The sequence below is a fragment of the Ambystoma mexicanum genome, chromosome 5p (genome assembly GCF_040938575.1).
Source record: "Ambystoma mexicanum isolate Mex_15411 chromosome 5p, UKY_AmexF1_1, whole genome shotgun sequence".
Lineage (NCBI taxonomy): Eukaryota > Metazoa > Chordata > Amphibia > Caudata > Ambystomatidae > Ambystoma > Ambystoma mexicanum.
The window spans coordinates 840692441-840714534 of NC_090930.1; the positions used below are offsets into that span (position 1 = coordinate 840692441).

The 22094-nt window shown below is 48.5% G+C and overlaps 1 protein-coding gene across 4 annotated transcripts in view; it reads right to left on the reverse strand.

Moving 5' to 3' along the window:
- ELMO1 (engulfment and cell motility 1) overlaps positions 1 to 22094 on the reverse strand; it is a 2216232-nt gene that overhangs the window by 970795 nt on the left and 1223343 nt on the right. For all 4 annotated transcript variants that reach the window (XM_069613266.1, XM_069613267.1, XM_069613265.1 and 1 more), the window contains one exon: positions 9486 to 9590. In XM_069613266.1, coding sequence (XP_069469367.1) covers positions 9486 to 9590 — 105 coding nt within the window. The remainder of the gene's footprint in view (positions 1 to 9485; positions 9591 to 22094) is intronic.

Here is a 22094-nt window from a genome sequence, read left to right on the forward strand (position 1 = left end):
GTTGCATCTTCTTCTTGGCGGAACTCAATGATATGATTTCGCCTCGCAGGACTGGTTTGTACGCTTCCCACAGGATGGAGGGGTCATCCGTCGAGCTTGCATTCAGTTCGAAGTAGTCGGAGGTGGCCGTTTCTATTTTTTCTTGTAGTTCTGGGAACCCCAAGTAGTAGGAATTAAGACGCCAGGTGGGCGGCGGGCGTGGTCTCTCCGTCTCCAGCTCCACTAGTAGTGGGGAATGATCGGATATGCCTCTTGGAAAGAAGGATGCATTGCAGGCCTTATGAATGCTCTGGGATGGGAGAAAGAAATAATCTATCCTGGACAGTGAGGCATGCGCTCCTGAATGGAATGAGTACTCACTTTCTTCTCCGTGCAATTCACGCCACGTATCCCGGAGCCCCAGTGCGGATACAAAGGCAGCAAGTTTGGTAACAGTGTTAGGGTTTCTGGTCCGAAGGTGTGTACGGTCTAAGGCATTGTTCATTACTTCATTGAAGTCTCCTCCTATTATACATGTATCTGCCATTCCCGTCGCCAGGATAGGGGTAATGTCAGCCAGCAACATGTTGAGGAGGGCTGATGGGAATAGATTGCCCTGATCGCCAGGGTTTGGTTCCATAATGACGCTTGCAGGTGTATGTATCGCCCGCCTGTGTCACGTATTACTTTTTTGATTTCAAGCGGTAGTCTCTTGTGGATCAATATCAGCACTCCTCTCGCCCGTGTAGAAGCCAGCATGTATCGCTGTGCGGTAATTGGATCTCTAGAACAGTTTACATGTGGTTCCCGCCAGGTGCGTTTCGGTTAAGAGGGCTATATCCGGGGAATGTCTGTTTATGTATTGCAGCACTAGTCTTTTTTTGATGCTGGATCCCAGGCCATTCACATTCCAGGTTATGAGCTTTAGGCATTTGTTATTAGGGGTCAATGCAGGTGCCATCAGGTATTTGAATGTGTGGTTCCTGAGTGCATTCCGTAGACTGCATCAGCGCCGAGGACAGTTGGACGAATCTTATTGCAGCACATGCCTCTCATAGTTTTCTCATATTGTCAGTGTATGCTAAACGTTGAAAAATAATTCCAACTCCCCCCTCCCCATACTCCACCCCCAACTGAAGCATCTGTCGGCCCAACATAAACTTATAAACCAGTTAAGCTTCAACCAGCATGCGTGTGCCGGGTACCAGTTGAAGCTTGGTTGTAGAGCACCTTCTCAGGGTGCTTCGAGTTTCCTTTGTCATCTCGAGGGGGATTGCTGGTCAGTCGCCAGCCTTGTTGTGCCATGTGGTTCGGGTTTGTATTGTCCCGATTGGGCTACTTAGCCTACTTCATTCGGCAGTTTCTTTCGTGGGAGCGGCATTTTGACTAATTATTCGTTCGCTTGGTGCGGGATCGCCATGTGCGGGTTCAGCTGGAGTTCCATTTCCGGTGGTCGTTCAGGATGCGGTCTGCCGTGCTCCCCTCTCTGCCTCCCCTCAGCGCCCCATTCTCCATCTATGTGCCTTGCCGCCCAGTTACAAGCCTCCTTGGGGTCTGTAAAGTGGACAGATGTGCCATTATGAAATTTTTTTAACTTGGCAGGAAATATCAATCCGTACCCGACTCCCATCGTTTGCAGGCGTTTTTTGGGTGGATCGAAGGATTGGCCCGCTTTCTGTACTTCTCTGGTGAAGTCAAGGAAGAAAGCAATTTTCGATCCGTTATATGTGATTGTGCCTTTTGATCTTGCCAGTTGGAGCAGGGCGACCCTGTCCCTATAATTTAGGAACCTTGCAATGACTGTTCGAAGTGGTGCGCCAGATACAGCCTTCCCTGTTGGTATGCGATGGGCACGTTCTATGGAGAAAAATTTGGAGAAGGCCTTTTCATCGTATGTATTTAACAGCCAGACTTCGAGAAACAGTTCCATCTTCCTTCACTGTCATCCACTCTTGATTCTAGGATCTTAATCCATGCCAGCATGCTGGACATTTGGCGATTCGCCCCTCGTATGGAGTCTTCAGTTCCCAAGATCCACGCCTCGGCCTCTCCAGTGCGTGCAGTTAGTTTTTGTAGGTCATGCCTTAGCAGGGACACATCTGCGCCTATGCTATCCATTTTTTTCTCTATCGAGGTTCTGGAGCTGGCAATGGCGCTCATTATATCACGGCAGCTGTTCAGGAGAGTGAGATACAGACGTTGTTGCGTATTGTTCAATTCGACTTTGCGTCGAGGATTTCCTCGGCTTATCCTTCCCCATTTTTTTTTCTCCCCCCCCCCCCACCGCACTTGTGTTGTGGAGATGGTTGTAGAGGCCGTTTCAGACATTAGATCTTTGTGTACAGGGCCGTAGCCGGTAGATATTGTCCACGGCTATTCCATGAAGGGGGTCAAGGGTATCGATCACACTCCCCAGCTCCAGTGCGCCGCCACCCTACTCTCCTTACCGCAAAGTTGGTATTCAGTGCTGCAGGGAATGTCTTCTCAGGGACGCAGGAGGGTCCGCGGGCGCTCTACGCGGAGCGCCCACGTTGTTGCTGACAGTTGAGACTCCGTTGGCGTGTAGTGGCAATGTCTCAGTGAGCAGGCCCAGCAGATCCAGACCCTCAGGGGTGTGTTGGCTGAGGCCGTCCGTGACCCTTCAATTTCGGAAGCCGGATCGGCGTTGCAGTCTTTTCTCAGGCGGTAGTCAGGGTGGGGAGGCCTGTCGCATCACAGCGTTCTGGGTGATTAGATCGCCGACATCTCCTCGAGTTTCGGGCACCAACAGCGTCGAGGTCTCGCAGCCAGGGGGTGATCCCCGCTTGTCCAGGTGTGGTTTGCGGCCTCCTCTATCACCGCCGGCATCACGTTAGTGTGTCGTATTCCTTTCGTACTTCGCTTTCGGGGAGCCAGCGGCGGCCATCTTGGGTGCTGAGCGCAGCTCAGAGTCCGTGTTTACTGGTGGCCGTATCTTCGGGATTTCGCACTGGATTCGCTCCGCTCCTGCAGGGATCGATGCCTCCCATGTTGGGACAGTTATATAAGCAGTTTTGAACAGTCCACAACGGCTATTTTCGCAGGATTTAGCTCAGTATCTGGATGGCGGCTCAAGAGCAATGGCAGCTCACGTCCGCATCGTTCGACGGTTGGCCACGCCCCCCTTTGATACTTTCTTGATGCCTTATAGAATATATTCACTTTTCTTCCCTTCCATTCATTGATCACGCTTCTTCTCGGATTTCATTCAAATGGCCATCATACTGTCTCGTATGCATGTATGGCTTTCTCAATGGGAACTTTGCTTCTAGGATTCTTTTTGTTATTAGTATTTTCACTGATACCACACATGTCTCACACTCTGCTTCCCAACATATAGGCAATATGGGCAAAGTGGTTGAGGTTGGGGTACTTGGCTCCTTCTCTACACCCTTTCTCCCGATTTTATTTCTTTCCCCATCCAATCTGAGCTGTCTTTCCCATCCCGGGAAGTGTAGCTTCATGGTGGGGCTTTGAAAAGGGGCCTAAGCTCTGCCAACTGTCTCCACTGCCACTCGCTGCGTAATGGTAGAAGACAGAGTTCTATGTGATGGTTTGTGGTTTTGGATCCAGTCTGACTTTGCTGGTAAGTCTCAGAAACTTTCCATGGCGGTTTAGAGGCTTAGTCCATAAGCGCGGTCTCCTGCTGTTGCTCTCCAGCAGGACCGGGTCATCTTTGGGCATGCCAGGTATGCTTGCAGCGTTTTCTTGCAGCTGTCTCCCTCTCATCCGTGCTCCGGATGGCTCTGCGCTGGATCGTCCAGAGGCAAGGGTCACTTGGAGGTTTTTAGATTTTGGTGATAATGGCACTGATTGTTCTTTCTTTTGCGTGGGCTCGTCACTCTGGACACCTTCAATTTCATGATATCAGGAACAAGAAGAAAAATACTGGCAAGCATCTCTGTCAAAGGGCATGGCAGGCGAGTACGGTCTGCATACAAGCATTCTGGCATGAGGGCAGAGATTAGGGCCCTCTCAGTTGTCACCGTCCACTTCAGGGGTAGGACTGGCTCTGCATGGCTTCCTGGCAGGCTTCTCATCCACGGCTGAGAGGGGTTCCTATCCCCTCTGGACAAGGGCAGGGTACTGGCTTTGTCACACTGGTCAGGTTGCCCATCATTTGTTTATTTTTATTAAGCTCAAGTGAAGTCTGATTTTCTTCGTACCAGGCCTTAGGCTCCTTGGAACCCTGTAATGCAAGAGTTGCCAAGCATAAAATATTTTACAGAGTTAGTGAAATTTCCCATGAACATGGTTTCCTGATTGGGTCTTTTTCTTCACAAAGAATGTGCGTGGTGTGAATAAATTGGTGAACAATCTGTTACCTTGGTATCAATACGATTTGACTACATTACATCTGTAATGAACTTGAGGTGTACAGTTAAGTGCTAATTCCCAGAGAAGAAATGAGGCACGCGCTGGTCGTGGGATAGTTACGTATTTCTTTTGTTCAATATTTTTTGCAGAATAGAGAGGGAGTAGTTGTGCATAAGGTCTCAGTCTTGGTTCCAGATTCATGGCTATTATGATTTATTTATGTAGAGTAACACAATGTCTTGATTTTAGCCCAAGTGCAAGAGACTCAGCTCTCAATTCCAGACTCACAGGTAACATGTGTTTGCCAGACCAGGCTGTCACTGGCCTCCTTAGTAGGTGGAGTGGTACATAGGAATGTGGATGCAGAGCGTATACAAACCTAGTTTGAGTCTGTCTTAAATAGATTCAGAAGTGATGACCTGTGTTTAAAAGGTTGTGAAAAAGAGTGGCTAAGTAAAGGTATTGTGAGCAGTGGGACTTTAGTTAAATACTGTCTGGTTTGATTACACATTTAGGGCCTCATTACAAGTTTGGTGGCATTTCGGCAGTAAATCCGCGAAAATACCAAACAAATTAACTGTTGCCGCCACTTGGTCTGGCAAATTTACTGTTGAATTACAAGTGGTGGTATGGCAGTGTTAGTCCTCATTGGAGTCCATAGGACTCAATGGGGTTTTTGCGGAAATTACCACCAGCAGTAATTCTGCAGAAATTGCAGTTTTTTGGCAGTAAGGGGGTGGAATTAACTCCAGCATTTTGCTGGATGTTTTTCCTCCACCCACCACAAAAACCATAGTTGGGCTCGGTTACCACCGCATTACCACAGATTTTTGCCACACCACGCAACTTGTAATGTGGCCCTTATTGTCAATGTAACTAGAGTGAGAAACACTTGCAAACACATGGGCAGGTGAACCTTTTGTAGGATATATTTCAGAATGGGGACACTCGACACATTCAGGAAAGGCCTGGTGCCGTCAACCTGAAGGGCAGGAAAAGGGTACGCAGAATGAACTCGAGAAGAGTGCCTTATGGTGGAGAAGAACTCTTTCATGGCTTTGTTCTACAATAGTTAAGTTCTAAATCAAAATTAAAAAGGGGGCTCGTTATGAGGTTTGTCTAGAGTAAAGATCCTACATTATTTTATTAAGGGGCAAAATCTTTTTTGAGTTTTAAGTTAATTTCAATGTTCTCTAGCCACCGTACCATGCTCACAGACCTGAATATCCAGTCTTGATCAAACAGGTTTTGGGATATAGATTAAAATAAGATAACTGGGGTTATTTAATTAAGATGTTTTGTGCATAAACGTGTAGCTTTCCAATGACAAATGATGGCTGGTGTAAGGGAGGCATGGTATCACAAGCATGACAATGACGCAAGAGTTACAAGTTTTAAAACATTTTTAGATTCATGGGGTTTGGAGAAACTCCTACTTTGCCCTATAGCTATGACGGGAGTAGTCTCTACCATCAAATAATAAAGAAAACACAGTCCTAGTCAGTCTATGTCAAATCAAAATGGCCCATACTAACAAAACCTATTGCCTGCGCTATGTCTCATACAAAAAGTGTGTAAAGGGGAATATGTACGCAAGGAAACTCAGTGTTATAACAAAGGATCAAAGGGGCTGAGTGAGCTCTTCTCCACACGTTGGACAGCACGGAGAAAGGTCCCCCCTGTAGACAGGATGACACACTCTGGCTCAGGTTCTCAAAACAAAGGTAGTTCAAAACGTGGATCGAGGCCCGCCTGGCCTTCCACGTTAAAGTCACTTATCCCAGTGTTCCAAAAGTTCTTTCACAGTTCCACAAAAAGTTCACATAGGTCTCCCTCAGCCAGGCTTGCACCTTGCAATCAACACTTGCAGGGGTTCCTTTCCCCAAGCTTAATTCACATTCGTATGAGGTTCCCTTCCCCTAACTTATCACACTTCCAGTCTACCTCTGTCGGGCTCTGACCTTTTACTGATGTCAGACTTTCGAATGTGCTAGGCTTTTACCATAGATCTCTGAAGGACCACTTTGACTTTCTCTCCAGCTCAGACTTATGTTATTTGCCCCAGTGTCTCTTGGTCTTGGTAGTTCAGTACCATAAGCACAAAAAGTTCAAGGAAATCTTTCTCTTCTGGCATTTACCTTTTCACTTCCCCTTTTACTGGAGTCAATCTTGACCATTACGCATTTCAGAGTTTGCTCACTTAGCCGCTACATTTCACAGGGACTTTCGGGTGGGCTACTTCCTTTCGCCGAACCAGTCCTCTACTCTGTATCCCTGGCTTTACATGTATCAGCCACTTAAAAGTTAATCACTGGTTAGCTTTCCTTCGTGTCTCATCAGCATGTGCGCAACCTTCCCTTGTAAGATACACTGTTGCAGCTTCAATCTTCCCTTGACACAAACCGGCCTTTCATGTCCTTCACTAACTCACTGGTTGTGCCCCTTCCTTTCTTGTCTCTGTGGCTATGATTCATGAGTCAAGGTTAATACCACAGGCTTGGCCTCGTCTCCCCAACTCAGTTGTTCACCCGGGAGGGTTACTAGCGTCCTTGAAACGCAACGCAGGTTTCTTCTTGGCTGCAATTTGGCTTTCTCCATGGCTCCTTCACAGTTTCCCAGAGGCAACAACCTCCTGCGGGGATCTTCAGGGTTTCCCTACCCTTTGCTCCAGTCCCTCGATCGGTCATCCTGCTCCAGTAGGTTCGTCTTCGCCCCAGCTGTTCCGCACCTTCTCGTGTACCATCTTGCTCAGAGTGTGTCTCTATGTTTCATCTGTAGAGTAGCAGCCAAATGCCTCTGCAGGAGGTCCAGTCCCCTCATGCCTATATGCTGGAAGCCTGAAATTGTGCCATGCTTGACACCAGAAGTTGTGACCATTCCATGGCCAATATTCGAAAGAAGGTACTCACTGAGAAAACCTTATCAGAAGTATTCCCGAAGAGAGGACCATCTCATGGAGGAAGTCCCTGAAGAAATATGAAAGAACAAGAGAAGGAGCTGGTGACGTCAAAAGAAATGAACGTGACACACAGAAAAGACTGGCTGAAGAAAAGAATGTATGGACCTTATGGAAACTGATGACAAAGTAAAGAATTGAGTAAACTTTCATATGCAAAAAGAAGGTTGTATGTGTGAAGAGAAATGCAGAAGATGCAAGTTGTTCAATAACTGTACAGATGCAGTAACACAAGTAGACCAAGTGATCATACTTCGTGAATAGACTGCAGGCAGAGCTGCCATTATATAGAAGATGGACATCTTGTCACAACTTTAGTAAGTTCAAACCCATGTAGAGATGGATCGAAAGCTGTGTCGCAGCAAAGAATTAGCTGGGATTGTGGAAGACGCTAGAAGAGCTGTCTGGTCTGGTGTCAAGGCTGAAGTTGAGGTACAAAGAAGAACACCATGAGTGCCAAGTTTTATTCATTTAAGACAATTAAATGCTACAAAATGGGCTGAATTGTGGTCACCTGTCACGTGAGCCCAGGATGGAAATAGAGTTGGGCATGCAGTTCGAGAACCATGATAGCATCTGCCTGGACTCCCATATATTCTCAGAGGCAAGGATACTTTGCAATTACAAAGACAATCTTCATGGCAGAAGGCATGGGTGATGAGAGATGATGGGCCAATTTGGGCGGGGAGGTGCAGTCAAGTCCACCTCCTGAAACCTGGGGTATGGGTTTACATGCCGCTAGTGAGCCGAATGTTCCAGACTGACACGAGTGTGCCAACCAATTGTAGAGGGCCATATAACAAAGGGCCTTATAGTTTCTGAGCCAATAATATGCCATGTACCTAATACTTGTTGAGGATGACTTACACTATGGGTGGGCATGAGTTGTCCACCTGATATTAGATGTCCAATCACAATGCAACCCCATTTAGAAAGTATACTTAGATGTTCCCCCTTGAGCAAATCACAACCCCCCCATAAGTTTTTCTTATTTGCCACGTAGTATGACGTCACGCATGACACACTTTTACTATATAAATGTGATTTATTATGAAATGCTTCGAGAATGATTGTGCAACATCCGTAGATGTCTGTTGTAACTCCCTGTTTTAGACAATTGATAATAAAACAGACAAACTTGCCATCTTCCTGAGTTGATTCCATTTTTGGTGTAAGAGTTACTCGGTTTCCCATCCACTGCCTGATACGCTACCCAAAGGACCATATGTTCACACCTTTTATCCATGTGGGGAGATCTAATGGGTATCAGATGTATGTGATTGAAGTCAAGTGCCTGAGTTTGCCTGACCCGATTAGTCGGACATGTCCAATGAGATATGTAAGTGTTAGTTTACTCTCAGTCGCCTACTTCCTAGGCCCAGTGTTTGTGTAGAAAGGGGGGTGGGGGAGTTGGGACGTTGGAGAATCCTATAAAATAGGATAGGGAAATTGTACGGGCAAGGGGGGGGGAGACCACGTCTCACCATCAGCTGCCTCAACCTCACTCCCCGAAGACCCCTCACCCAGGTGATCCTCGTACACTGGTCCATGCCCAGGGTGTGGACCCAAAGGCGGTGGCCTTGCCTTGGACGCCTGAGAGAGATCGATCACTGGGGACTAATAAGTGAGAAATGCTTTGGTTTCTCACACTGGAAAAACTAGGACTAGATAGCAATGACCCTCATTACATTGGGTCACTTTGCAAATATTGTTCTCTTGTTGCACAAATTATGATTTGGAGACTCCATATCCTATTCTTCAGTTAAAAAAAAAAAATTCTGGCATGCCAAAGAATTTGATTTCTGTCTTCCATTAACAACGACGAATCCAGCAGCGAAAATAAATCAACGCTTCCTCTCTTCCAGGTGTAGAAGCATTAGCTACAGCCAGGGCCATAAGGGGTAAATTAAACTCAATTTAGCCAATCCTGCAAAAAGTATAGGGTTGAGCTAGAGCAGTGACCTTAACAACACAAACATCATTGGAAATGCGTAGGCTACTTCTTTGCTGTAAACCTTTGTGCAATCAGGTGAGACAACGTAACAATTTTAAACTAACAGCAGCATGTGAAAATCATGAGTACATACTTTACTAGTTTGCTTAGCCAATCCCTCACGTCTAAACATCATTTGGAGAAAAAAGAGCAGTTTCTTTGGTGGAGCTGAAAAAAAGCTAAAATCTTTGCTAAGAACTTTTGTTCTTTGAGAGGACTTACCCGAATATAGGAATCTTGGTGGTTTTTGGCAAAGTATAGCATGTTATCAAGAGCTAGCATTCCCGGAGGTGTCTGCGTGAAGTCCATAGCTGGGTTCACATGGTTCTGGGCACAGAAACAGAGTAATACTATCAATGTATGCACTGCAGTGAGATTGTTACAATAAAACTATATGGCACAATTAAAGCAAGGTAATTACAGACAATAAAAACAAAATGTTTTACACAGTTTGCAAACCTATTTTGCAAAAAGACAGGATTCATACAAATTAGAATGTGAGTGGGTTGTGTGGTCAGGGCATACCAACTCCATGCTCTGATGCTAAGTTCAGGTTCTCATAATCTGGGGAAAACATATGACTGGACAAACCTTCCAATAAACTGGCACAAGATCTCATTATGAAAATTATCAACAAGGACTTCAGTTACATAGTGGCAAACCCAACAGAGTAGGCGACCAACATGCCCTGATCTTATGCAGAGTAATTGAGCTGCAAGACCCACAATGATCTCACAGCTGTGTACCAACCATTCCTTGGATCCTCTGCCAAATTTCCAGTTGGGCCAAGGTGGAGGCACAGTGCCATATGGCTCTCAACAATTTGTCTCCAGGGAGATTCCACCAATCTCACACCGGCTGGACCCACTAGGGTATACTCCAACCTTCCTACTGAGTGGATAACTCTATATTACAATAAACCAAAAGGAGATATACATATAAGTGTCAATTCCAGTTCCCTCATGAATTCATTAATCAAAAATAGATTTTTGTTCATCTACCTGATAGGCAAACAATTGTTCATAGTTCTTACTCAATTTTTATTACAAACAAATTTCGTTTACACATCATAAAAAAGCATAGAACACTCACATTCATGCCTAAAATCTCAATCATCAATACTCACAAAATATGTGTAATTACATCCTGTATCAGTGACAACATTACATACAGCGGAAACCTGCGCGGCTGGTTGGTGAGACCCTACACATAGGCCACCTGCGCCATTGGTCCTAACCCCGTCCGTCCATCATCTTCCACGTGGCTAATGCTGCATTCGTCATCGGTCACAGGCAAAATAATTGGCAATTTATTTTGAAGCTAAACAACACATCTTTATGTAGCAGTGCACCTGGTTGGTACAAGCAGACAGGGGCCCCCGGGGGACAAGCGGAGGCCACAATAACTCATACACACTTCACTCACTCACTCACTCATAGACAGGCCGGCACCTCTCCAAGGACTTCCACCCTCGTTCTGGCCTATAATTTCATCCCGCCCTGCACCTGGCAGTACAAATCATGTGACCCAGAAGTGAAGGCAAGAGAGGCCTGCTTTTGGATCTTTCTTGATCGATCAGAGGTCTAACAGCTTTATGATCAATGGTCTGTGGCTGGCTGGTACCTTGGAATTCAGGGGTCGCATGGCTAAGACATTTGGGTACAATACCTTAGAATTGGGATTGCTGGGGATTGGTGGGGGTTGGAGGCATGTGCCCTCCTTTCTCCTTTCTGTGCTCTCCTCCCATGGCGTTGCAGGGCACATTCCTTAAAGGGCGCTAAGGTTGACAACATTTTAGGACAATGAAGGGTTTATGGATCTGTGTAGCTTTAGCCTTTCTCATCAGTGCCTGGGATGCAACCTATTCCTTTGCTAGCGGGCCTAGGCCTGGGGTGCTGACTGTTGTGCTACGTTTAAGCTTTATACCACGATATGGCTGCTAATATATAAGATGGCTACTATTCTCGCATGTGTGCTGTGCCTATAAAGTATGCAATAATTTAATCATGCAGAAGTCTTAAGGGCACGTTCCTCCCCCCTGGTCTGTTACAGTGCCTGTGGCGGCCTTTGCCTTATCCGAAAGTGCTTGGAGGTGCAGGAAGATTGTGTCCCCTTCCCAAAAGAAAGCATAAAGCTCTCTAGAAATGTTTCAGTAGGTCCCCCCTTTAGCAAACATATAATCAAATGGTGTTTATTCTGGGCCTGTCTCACAAATTACTGAGTCCATTCAAAGTCTGCTGATGGTTTGACCAGCACTCCAACACTGTATTTCTGTGTTTATTTAGATTATACATATTAGCAGTACCCCACTCTGCAACACATGTTATTACGGGTGTGAAGAAATTTGACCGAATCACCCCATCCTATGTGAAGTACATTGGCTTCATCTGCAGGCAAGGATACTGTTCAAGACGTCATGTATCATCTACAAATCAGTCATGAGTAGCGCACCAGAGTACCTGGTGACAAAGCTACACATATCTGGTGGCACATGCTGCTCATGCAGAAAATTCATGAAACAGCTTGATTCACAACTCGTCCTCAAAGAGGGGACCTGCAAACAATCGTACACTTTATCACATACCTACCCCTCTGGAACTCCATCACAGTATTGGCTCCGAAAGCCCCCACAATTCTCCAATTTTGCAAATCTCCCAAAACATGGATCTTTCAGCATTACCCGACTGTGAGAAACCTGAAGGTGTCTCCCTAGCTAGTCCCCAGGGATCTGTCATCCAGGTGGTCAGGAAACAGCCATCGCTATTGGATCCAGTTCCTGGGGGTGGACCAGTGAGGGAGGATGACCTGGATGGGGTTTCTCGGGGAGTGGGACACTGAAGGGTGAGACGCGGTTCCTTCCTTCCTTCCTTCAACACCTTTTCCCCATCCTACCAAGTAGGACATACAAAACCACTGCCCCCCTCCCACCTTTTCCAACACGAACACTTTCACACGACACACCAGAGAACGGACTTGTAATAAAACGGTTTACTTGACATGTCACAAACCCAGCGTCAGGCAATTAACCTGAACCACACACACCTGATGGCCCTTTCTTTTTCACACAGGGATAAAAAGGTCGAGTAAAAGAGCACAGTATGAGCGAGGCGAGCAGGGTGAGGCGAGCGCAGCAGACATCACGAAGAGACGGCTGACCGGACACGGCCGTTCAAGTGAAGGAGAAAGGCAGCAGGAATCGAGAGGGTGGTGAGGAGAGAAGTGACCTTGCCATTTTCATCCCAGGCCCTCTGAACCTTCGTGGAAGAGAGCCTACGCAAGCAATCGCACAAGTGTCTTGCAACAGATGTCAACGGTACACAGGACAAGCTTATACCGATATGCAGGACCGAGGGAAGCTCCCGCGCCTGTGGTACCAGCCTTGACTCCAGGAAAGCCAAAAGCCCAGCGGTTCATCGCAGCCGGTGATTCGAGGGGAGAATCGATAAGAACCGAGCTGTGTTGAGTGAGAGAATCGCAAAGTGGCAAGTTTGAACCAAGTTCAAGGAACTGTGAATGAACTGTAAAAGTGTTAAGGGGAGACCAGCTGCAGAGGGAAACTGGTACCATGTGGGTGCTAACTCAAGAGGCTCTGGTCAATCCCCATCTGAGTGAAACTAAAATTACCAGAAGGCCGTAGGAAGGCCAGCAAAATAGGTCAAGGTGGTCATACAGAGGGTCGAGCAAAATGCCAGTACAATCGAAAGACTTTGATCTACAAGCACTCTGAAAGAAAGGAAAGTGAATCCCACAACAATTTAACTGTAAAAAAAGAACATTGAAAGTAAGGAGGGGTTAGCACCCAGAAGAAGGGGATCCAGGGGTGAACCCATCACCCAGCGAACATTAGAAACAAACTTTCTAATGTTAAGGGAACTTTTGTTTTTGTTATCAGAATAGGTCAGGCTCCAAAAGCAAGAGACTTTCAAATGAAAAACGAGACTTGCCCATTGATGGTCCTGATAACTGCTATTAGAACGGTCATCTCATGCTGGAGATGCCTGAGACTGTACTGTGCTCTAAGCTCCCATCTTACTCTGTGTGCAAATTGTGGGCAAGGGAGACCCAGGCTACCACATCCTGACATATCATTTGAGAACACTTCTTACTTTTTATGAGACCTTTCCCACACCCCTTTTTGTATTAGTCGTAAGGTTTGGCAATAGGTTTCTTCGTATAGGCCTTTTCTTTTGACACAAAGCAACTAGGACTGCCGTATTTTTAATTTGATCGTCGACGCTTGCTCCCATCTTAGATTTAGGTTAAGAATAGGCATTTTTCAAACCCACATACAGAATTAATTGTTCAATAAACACCCTTGAACTGTGATCACTTGTGTCTGTCTTACTTGTTGTCACCATGATTTCCTTACATGACCAAGAACTAATCCTAATGGACACACAGATTAATGCACAGACCACAACTCACAGTGTTGCAGTACTGCTAAAAGATGCCAGCCCAGGCGAGGCCACCAAGGGGCGCGTTAATGGCCGGTCCCTGATTATGCGTCTCTCCTATAGCAGGTCAGTAAAGTGAAGGGAGGACCCACTGTTTGCCGCCCCTCTTTCCCCCGGGACTAACCTTGAACTGCAGAGACTGGAGGACCGCCTGCGTTGGAGGGTGAAACAGAAGTGCAAAACTGCAGCTAAACAAAAGCCAAAAAACAACAGTGCTCAGCCCCGCCCGGGGCCTGGAGCGTATCAATAGAGTGAGGCCGCCCTACCCGGGGAGAGTCCTGAGGAGCCTGAGAGATGGACAGCCGACCTGCAAGGAGGTGGACGTGACCCCACTGCATTGCCCAGCCCAGGCCCCCCCGCTCCACTCAGGGTAGGCACTCAGACACCGGGGGAATAATCTAGGACCTCAGACTCACAGGTGCCCCTTGGAAGTTCCGACCTGCAGAAAAGCAACAAGGCGGGAAAGGTGACCAGCCAAGCTACTTAGAGGTGGGTGCAAATTCCACTGCCCATCCCAGGCCCCCACAGCTCTCAGGGCCTGCACCCAGACACTGGGGGAAGGACCTGGGACCCTGGACTCTCTGGAGCCCCGTAAGAAGTACCCGCTGAGGACACCCCCACAACCCCTGCTCCTCCTGTTTGGCATTATGGGCTTAGTTTTTTTTTGGTCAATGCCGAATACGCTATAAAATGCACATTTAACTTTTATTTTGACCTTTTGGGGTAAATCCCTGACTTAGTATGGCAGCAGTGGAGATAGGCCAATGAGATCCTGGATGCATGTGCTCTAGTGCGTCAAATGTGACAACACAACAACACCAAAAGAAATTGTCTCAGACCAGAAGGTCTGCTTGAGGACTTGACCCTTAGTACACAAAACCAGGAAACCCAGCCTCACCCACCAGAGTTAGGATCATAGTATTCATTCGGTAGCCTGTAATAATGAGAGTGAAGCATTAAAACATCAGATGTGCAGTAGTTGTCCATTTGACTGCAGTCACAAAGCGGTCCACGGTGCACACAATCACTTGATGTGAGCTTCATCTTTTTATTAAAGGGAAGGGAAGTGAAAAAATGCCCATCACAAAAAGAGGGATGTTCTGAGGTCAAAAGGTTAGTGTGAGGATCGATCAAACAATATCATGTATCCCCTGCTCTAGCAGGACCTAGTGTTCAAACGTCCAGGCCCTGTTCTAGTAAACAAGATTCTTGAGGGTTCAACCCCAAGATAGTGTCCAACAAAGTCACTCAGAGTCTTGGGCAGCTATTCTCCAGCACACTTCTTGTGGTTTGTCTTAGTGGGCCCAGTCCTCGAAGACTCTAGTTGCAGTTTGGGTGTCTGACTTGGATGTGAAGTTTACTAGAATGGTGAGATGCCCCTGGGAGATGTCGAACGCCACGTGCCCTTATCGGCTATGGGGGGCGCAGGTGCACTTTTCCCTCCTTACGCCCTAGGGATCTTCAAGGAGTGCCTGTTGCACATTCATGATTGGGTTAACTTCTGGCTTGGTAGAGGCGTAGGGCTGAGTTTGAGTTTTGTATAAGACTCCTCACTGAAATGTTTGGGTTAACCAGGTTCTTGGGGAGGTTTGGTGCTAGGACTGTCCCTTTCACTATTTCCCGCCAGGCTACCGCCCTGCCTGACCCAGGCATCCGTAAGAGGTTGTTAGTATTATCGCCAGGTGATGCTCGTCTTTTGTTCTTCCTTACGACTACTGGTTGTTTCTCTGAGTCAATGGCTAACATACTCCCTAGGGGCCTTCTAGCTTTCCCTCTCCTAGGCCCACTTAGTGCTCTAAGGGGGTTAGGGATGGTCCTCCTTACACTTTGGAACACTTGCTCGGTACTCACAGTTGGTCTCAACTGACCCTCTCCCATACTAGAATGCAATATGTTCTCCTCCCAACCACTTTACTATCCCCCCGGAGTTACACACTGCCTTCCTACCTCCACCCTTAGATGTTACCTTTCTTTTACACCTAGCTTCCTCCCTTCTTTCTCAACCTCCATTCATTACTCCAACTACCACTTTAATACTCCCTCTGTTACCTACTACTCCACCTCGTCACCACCATCTCTCTACTCTTATCACTACTCTTACACCACTAATATGTCTCGCTACTGCTGCTACTCCTCTTCTCATTTGGCACTTCAACTACCTATTCTCTGCTACTACTACTTCTCTCTCTCTCTACTCTCACTAACACTCTACTACCACTATTACCTCTACCACTGAAAACGACCAATTCTCACTCCCACTACTACTTCACCACTCCCACTACTACTACTACCACCACCACCATCATCTCCAGCTACTGCCTGCTCACTGCTCCTACACTACCGCTACTACACTCACGTTTTACACCCATGTACAAACACTCCACAGACCACACACTCCAATAACCTCCTCCCTTCTTTCTATAACTTCCCCTTCGTTGTACCACCACCGCTATTATCCCTACGCCTACTCCACTACTGCCTCTCGCTACCACCACCAGTACTCCTCTTCTCTTCAACTACCTCTTCACTGCTACTACAACTTCTACTATACTACCACTGTTTCTCCTCTCTCGCAACTCTCACTACCACACTCCACTATTGCAACTACCACTTCGTTACTTCTATGACTAACTCTTACTCCCACCTCCACTTACAACCACTACTACCGTCCTCCTACTCTACCACTACTACACATACTCTTCACATTCATGCATAAACACTCCCATGATCCCTCTCGCCAATAGCCTCCACACTCCTTCCATGCTCTCCTTCTATGGTCTATCAGATGTCGTCCTCCACTTCCTGTCCTCACCCAACTACCACCCATAACTAACTCTCCCCAAGCTTACCTTTAAATATCACACCCCTTCCCAGGATTGTCCACCTTACCCTGACCCACATAACCTCTGCTGCATTTTTAATATAGGTCACATAGTGGTCCATAGGGAACTGTGGTTCCCTTTCCCAGAGGGCTTCGTACAGGCCTAGTTTGACTATATTCCTCCCTGGTATGCTAGTGGGTATTTTCCTCACATATGGCCTACCTGGAGGCCTTTGTGTAATAAACAAATCCCTGCACGTTTAGTAGGTACTTCCTGGTGTGCACAGGCTCCAGCAGACATCTGGTGGAGCTGCAGTTCTTTGTTGGTTGCTGCGTTACCCAGCGGCTTGTTCTGTAGCCCTTCCTCTCTACTAACTGCCTCTGCATCTTGTTTTGTAGCTGGTACCCCAGCTCTTTCACGGTGTCCTGTCGTGTCCTGGACCACATCCCAGCACCACTATCAGCTACGTCGACTGTGACATCCGGCCCGGCGGCTGTGTTTTGCAGCTGCACCCCTGCTATATCAGCGGGTCGCTCGATTTCAACAAGGCCCCCCTTAACCCCACCACCAGCATTCCCACGTGATGAGGGGGCCATCAGGGGAGTGCTGCACACATTTCAGCACCATCAGGGGTGTTGGGGTTCAGGCCCCCTCCCTTGCCCGACATGGCTTGGGGACAGGCCTCGTCATATTTTACTTAGTTAGACCAGGCTCCTTGCATCTATATTGTGCACCTTCCCAACCCAGAAACCTTTTCATCTCTTCTTTAGGGAGTCCCTGGTATACAAAATTATAGTAAACTAGTAACACCATGAATGCAATATTCACCATCAACTTGTGTGTGATCGAGAGAAAGTCAAGAATAGCACCCGAGTTAATTGAGGCCACATTTTACCGGAACACCAATTTGGGACCTCATCGGAAGGCTAAATCTAACATAACTTCCAGATTACTTTTTTCAGTAACAGAAAAGGAAAATTGCCAGGGCCTCAGTCCAGTAGGTTTGACACCATCTAACTATTGTAGATTTGCTAGGGTTTTAGTAGTTTAGACGGCTTTCCTTCAGATTTTTGAACTACCATCCAGCCAGAGGACGATTGGCATGTTGACGGTGTACCTATACATCAAAATGATGGGATCAAATGTAAAAACTCTTTGGCACCTGATAAAATAGCCTTCATTGAACAGAGGGAAATGCGGGAAGGATCACAGATCTAGCAGACAGAAAACACACCAGCAATGCATGTGCAGTCCTTCAGAATACAGATGCAGTGCATTTGTCCTATTAGCACCTGGCAGGGTGAGCCAGCCAATCAGGTGGTTAGTAGCACAGGCTTGAACCGTGATGCAAGCCTGCGTTCCAGCCAGCCCGACGGCTGGCTCCCCCGCTGCCATCTTCCCCTCACCCTCCTCCCTCTTTTTATAAACCCTTCACACCCACCACTCACCTTATTTCGACTGTGGCAGCACTCGCCACTGCAGCTGCTCCTTCTTCCTGGCTCCAGCTGGCTGCCAAGGAAAGGGAAAAATGGCTCAGTATGGAGCCCCGCCTTTCCTTTTCCATGGCGGCCATCTTTGTAAAGGATTTTCCTTCGTTCAATGGGACACGCGCGGTGCCCCATTTATTGAAAAATAATCCTTTTTTTTGGCACCATGGGTTACCGCTTCGCTCGGGTCAATAACTTGGGCTGCCGGCCCATTAACCCCGTTCCAGCCCTTGGAACACAGGCTTAATGCCAATTAAAACCTCGTGGTTGACTGTGAGGAACACAGCTGAAAGATCCAGGAAGCCTAGGCCACGGCCTTTCCCCACAAAACCTCCCCTATCATCAATCACTGCCACCACCAGCCATTCCTTGGCCCTTCCTGGGTGAAACCTCAGCAGTAGATGGCCTAGGAGGCCATTATTCCCCACAAGGGTCAGATGTTGGGAGGTGTTGGTGAGGGATACAACAGCTAGATGTTTTGTTGAAAACAATGAATCACTATTTCAGAAAACTTGAACAGTGGTTAGAAAGGAGGCAACTAGAAGTCGAGATTTGCAAGTGCTGAGCTCTGAATTTTGGGGCGGGTACACCATGGGGAGCAGTGCAAAACTGATATTGACTGGAAAGTCATCAAACAAGAGAGATCTGGGAGGGTTATATTACCCAATGGCCTCAAATGTCCACATTGTCTGTTCTCATTTTGCTGAGTTCTGGAGGCTACATCACCAAGTGGCTTAGAGAAATTACATGGGAAAACTACCAGGATGGAACCTACACAGTCTTATAAACTCAACATTAAGCAACTCTTACCTCCTCACCAGGCCCACCTTCAGGCGAACAGGTTGCGCAGCACTGCTTGGCCGACTCTGGACTCCTCCCTGAAATCCCAGTCGATGCAGTAGAATCTCGTGAAGGTGTGCGTCAACCTCCATGTAGCAGCCCTGCAGATGTCCAGCAGGGGCACACCAGACAAGAACCCCATAGTAGCAGCGATCGCTGTGGTCGAATGGGCTCTCGGACGGCCGGGCAACGGTCGGTAGGCCAACCGATGACCGTGCATGATGCAGCCGGAGAGCCATCTGGAAATGGAAGCCTTCGAGAGAGCCTTCCCTTGGTTCACAGGTCCAAAGTTCACAAACAGCTGTGATGTCTTCCGAAAACTCTTTGTTCGGTCCACGTAGAACTTAAGCGCTCTAGATACATCCAGCGAGTGCAAAGTCCTCTCGGCCGGCGACGAAGGCACGGAAAGAAAACTGGCAACACCAAGGGCTCATTAAGATGGAAGCCCGACAGCACCTTGGGCAAGAAAGAGAGGTGTGACCTCAGCACCTCCCTCGTATCGTGAAAAGTCAAGTATGGAGGCTTGCAGGATAGGGCCTGAATCTCTCCCACGCGTCGTGCAGAGGTGATGGCCACAAGGAACGCTGTCTTCCACAACAGGAACTTCAACGGAGCAGAATGCAAAGGCTTGAATGGTGGCCCCATGAGCCTGGTCAGCATTATGTTGAGGTACCACGCCGGGGCTGGAGCCTTCACCGGTGGGAACAATCAGAACAGTCCCTTCATAAATTCCTTCACCAGTCGATGAGACCACAAGGACAGCTGTCCTGCAGTTCTGGTGTATTGGGAGATCGCTGCCAGATGTATCTTGATGGAAGCATGAGCTAGTCCAGCTTTGGCCAGCAACAGTAGGTATGGTAGCACTTGAGGTGCCGTGATCCGTAGAGGGTTGATCGTCTGTGCACGGCACCAGACAGAGAACCTCTTCCACTTATGTCGGTAGCACTTGAGATTTGAGGACGCCCTGGCCTTTGCAAGAACTTCTCTGCAGTCAGCCGGTATATCGTACCCTCCAAACTCTAGTGCTGCAGGAGCCAGGCCTGCAAGTTCAGCGACTCCGGGTCATGATGAAGAATGGCGCCTTCCTCTCTGGAGAGAAGATCTGCGTCCGTCGCCAGCTTGACTGGTGGGGATGCGGAGATGTCCAGAAGATCCGGGAACCAGATCTGTCTAAGGCCACGCCGGTGCGACAAGGATCATCCTGCACTGGGACCTCTTGAGCTGGCTGTTGAGTCGAAGCAGCAGCGGCAACGGAGGAAACGCATACAGGAACAGGCCGTTCCAGGGGAACAAGAAAGCATCGCCCATGCTCCTCGGCTGGCGGAACCTGCTGGCGAACCTCTGGCACTTGGAGTTCGTCGCCGTCGCGAACAGGTCGATCTGGGGTTTGCCCCATCCTTGGAAGAGCCGATCCACTTGATCCTTGGGTAGTTCCCACTCGTGGCCCGAGCTCCCTGCTGAGTGAGTCGGCGATGGTGTTTTTTATTCCTGCCAGATGGAAGGGAACCAGAAACATCCCCTGGGCGACGGCCCAGTGCCACAGAACCTGGGCCTCCTTGGATAGGGCTGGGGATCTGGTGCCTCCCTGCTTCCGGATGTAGAACATCGTGGTGGTGTTGTTGGTAAAGATCCTCACGACCTTGCCCTTGAGGGACGGGAGGAACGACTTGAGCGCCCAGAACATGGCACGGAGCTCCAAGATGTTGATGTGAGAGACCTCTCCTCCGTGAGACAAAGGCCTCTTGCATGGAGATCTCTGGTGTGTGCACCCCATCCCTCCAGGGAGGCGTCCGTCGTCACCGTCTCCTGATGTGCCGGGGTTTGGAAGTCCGTGCCTGCCGTGAGGTGTGCACAGGTGCCCACCACTGAATCGCCAGACAGAAAACCTCGTTGAGCGGGATCTTGTCTTCGAAGCTGCCCACCGCTTGCATCCAGCGGGCGTCGAGGAACTCCTGTAGAGGACGCATCCGTAGCCTGCACAGGCGCACTAGGTAGATGCATGAGGACATCATTCTGAGGTGGGACTTGATGGATCTCTCACCCTGGCCACGTCCGTGGCTAGCAGGCGCTGCACTTTGCCTAAAATGGCCTTGTCCTTTCCTCCGATGGAGACACCAATCGTTCCACTGTATCGAGCTTCGCTCCCAGAAACAGTGCCGCCTGCGACAGAACCAGATGGGATTTCGGGTAGTTGATGGAGAAACCCAGCTCCGTGAGTAAGCGGACGGTCTTCGCGTGTGCTCGACGGCGAGTTCTCTTGTCCTTGCATGGATGAGCCAGTCGTCCAGGTAGGGGTAGACATGGATCCCCTGCAGGCGCAGCCGCGCCGCCTCTGGTGCTAGGCACTTGGTGAACAGCCTGGGTGCCTACTTCAATCCGAATGGCAGAGCTCTGAATTGGTAGTGGCGTCCTTGAACTACAAATCTGAGGAACTTTCGGTGCCCTTTTAGGATGGGGATGTGGAAGTAAGCATCCTCCAAGTCCAACGACGATAGGAAGTCGCCCTCCTCCAGCTGTCCCAGCACATGGTGGAGAGTGACCATCCTGAACTTCTGTGCCTTGATGTATTCGTTCAACCGACGTAGGTCCAGGATGGGGCGCCAACCGCCTGTCTTCTTTCTAACGAGTAAGTATCATGAGTATACTCCGGAGCACCGGAGCCTCTTGGGGATGAGCTCGATGGCACGTTTCTTGAGCATCGCCTTTACCTCCAACAGCAGATGAGGGACGCGATTTTCCTTCCTGGCCATGGGAGGAATGCGGGGACACTTCTTTTGGAATTCGAGAGTGTGACCGTGGGCCAGGGCATCCAGCACCCAGCGGTCAGTGGAGATGGACTCCCACACGCCGACGAACTTCGCCAGCCGGCCTCCTACCGGGGTGCTTTGGTGGGGGCCCGACGCTACGGCCGGTTCAATCTTGCTTGGAGGCAGCCTTGGCCTCCTTGGCGACGACGATGACGAGGAACTCCTGTAGAGGACGCATCCGTAGCCTGCACAGGCGCACTAGATAGATGCATGACGACATCATACCGAGGAGGGACTTGATGGATCTCACCCTGGCCACATCCGTGGCTAGCAGGCGCTGCACCTTTCCTAAAATGGCCTTCGTCCTTTCCTCCGACGGAGATGCCAATCGTTCCACTGTATCGAGCTTCGCTCCCAGAAACAGTGCCACCTGCCACGGAACCAAATGGGATTTCGGGTAGTTGATGGAGAAACCCAGCTC